Genomic DNA, 1,744 nt, shown 5'->3' on the forward strand with positions numbered 1-1,744 from the left:
CGTCGTCGTCGCGTTGACAGCTGTCCCGCGCTAGTCTGTCATTTACCCCGTCGCGCGGTGACAAATGCCGCTGTCAACGCAAGGCGGCCGCGCATCGCTCTCACTCGTCCCGTGGAGCCATCTCCGCAGCAACGCTAGTCATTACCGGTGCATCCATCCATCAGCCGCTCCCTCACGCAGCGGCTGCGTTGTGCTCCCGCTAAGTGGTACGCTGCTCGTATCACACAGTGAGATATCTGGCCGCGCTCGCGCACTCACGCCCTGCCGGCCCGACCGCGCCGTAGTGGAACTGATCATGATAAGCACTCTTCAGCCGCTAGGCAGGTTTCCTGCGTGCGCCTGCCATTTACGAGCGAGCGATTGCGCGAGCGTGTCCGTATTCTCGTCAGGTCGAGCGGGGGTTGTCGCCAGGTGCACACTTGTCACACCCACTTTGTCGTTCGCTGGACGCGCAGCAAGGTCGTGTAACTGTGAACTGAGGCGGACATTAGCAAGGTTATGTGTGTGATCGCCGGACGTCGGGAAGGCGCCTGTAAGCTTTGATGGCGACGTATCCGCGCGCGTGCTTGCCGTCGGCTGGGAATCAACAAGCCTGCGTTATTGTCGGCTGGATATAAGCCAGCGTGTGTCATCGTCGGGTGGATATATCCGAGCTTATACTGTGAGGTCGACATAACAAAGCTATTGGCGCTGGTAGAGGTAAACATTTTCGAGCTTGCGTTGCTGTTACAAGGATGCATCTATCGCTTTATGAGCTGGATATATCTCTCTCGTGACTCTGTGAGCGGGACACCGTTACCGTGGTAACTTGCGCCTACTCCCTCAAGGCGTCTGCATCGGAAATCTCTTCGTCTGTCGATCGAGGGATGTTACACTCGCGATACATGTGAACAGGAACGGTTAACGCAGCAGAAAAGTGTTGGGGTGCTGCGGAGTGAGGCAGCCGTGGATAAGGGCACCTCGCGCGAGGGCCGCCTCAAGATGGCGACCAGATTCGCCGAGGCGTCGTCTGCGAACAACGACTCGGGTTATGAGGACGAACGCTACATGAACGATGAGGAATTCTACGACGGCTTCGTCAAGTACTACGTGTGGAATTCGATCGAGAAGGTTCTGTGGGATAAGTGGATGATGGCAGACGACGGCAGTGACGACGACGGCAGTAGTGACGATGGTGAGTGACGATGACGGCAGTAGTGACGATGACGGCAGTAGTGACGATGGTGAGTGACGATGACGGCAGTAGTGACGATGGTGAGTGACGATGACGGCAGTAGTGAGAGGAGGACGCCGTTGCTGAGATCGGCTGGTGAATTGATTCAGCTGTTGCTGTTGATGACGACGACGATGACGATGGCAATGCTGGTTATGATTGCGCTCAGAATGAATGCTGCCGTTGGTGGTGAAAGACATCATCAGCATCGTCGTCATCGTCATCACCACCACAAAAAATCACTATTATCATCGTCATCATCATTACCATGCTCGCAATTTGTGGTGAAAAATGTGTCGAAATCGTTGGAAATAACACCAAATGTGGTTTGACCTTGTATTCCTAATTGGTCCGCGCTGCTTGCACTGCGCATGCGTACGACTATCTTGACACGTCTAGTTTCGAGATGACTATAATCGTTTGATGGCGGATTGGTATGCAGTACAGAAGAACTGCTGAATAAATAAGTATAGCTCTAGTGCGCTGGTGCGTGTAAATGCATTCGTGTGTGTGTGTGTGTGTGTGTGTGTG

General features: G+C 54.0%; 1 protein-coding gene across 1 annotated transcript in view; it reads left to right on the top strand.

Moving 5' to 3' along the window:
* Positions 1 to 290: 290 nt before the first annotated feature.
* LOC106807743 overlaps positions 291 to 1,744 on the top strand; it is a 39,742-nt gene continuing 38,288 nt past the window's right edge. The window contains exon 1 of the mRNA XM_014810195.1: positions 291 to 1,174. Within this exon, the coding sequence (XP_014665681.1) occupies positions 982 to 1,174 (193 nt within the window). The 5' untranslated portion in view covers positions 291 to 981. The remainder of the gene's footprint in view (positions 1,175 to 1,744) is intronic.

The sequence above is a fragment of the Priapulus caudatus genome, unplaced genomic scaffold (assembly GCF_000485595.1).
Source record: "Priapulus caudatus unplaced genomic scaffold, Priapulus_caudatus-5.0.1 Scaffold232, whole genome shotgun sequence".
Lineage (NCBI taxonomy): Eukaryota > Metazoa > Priapulida > Priapulimorpha > Priapulimorphida > Priapulidae > Priapulus > Priapulus caudatus.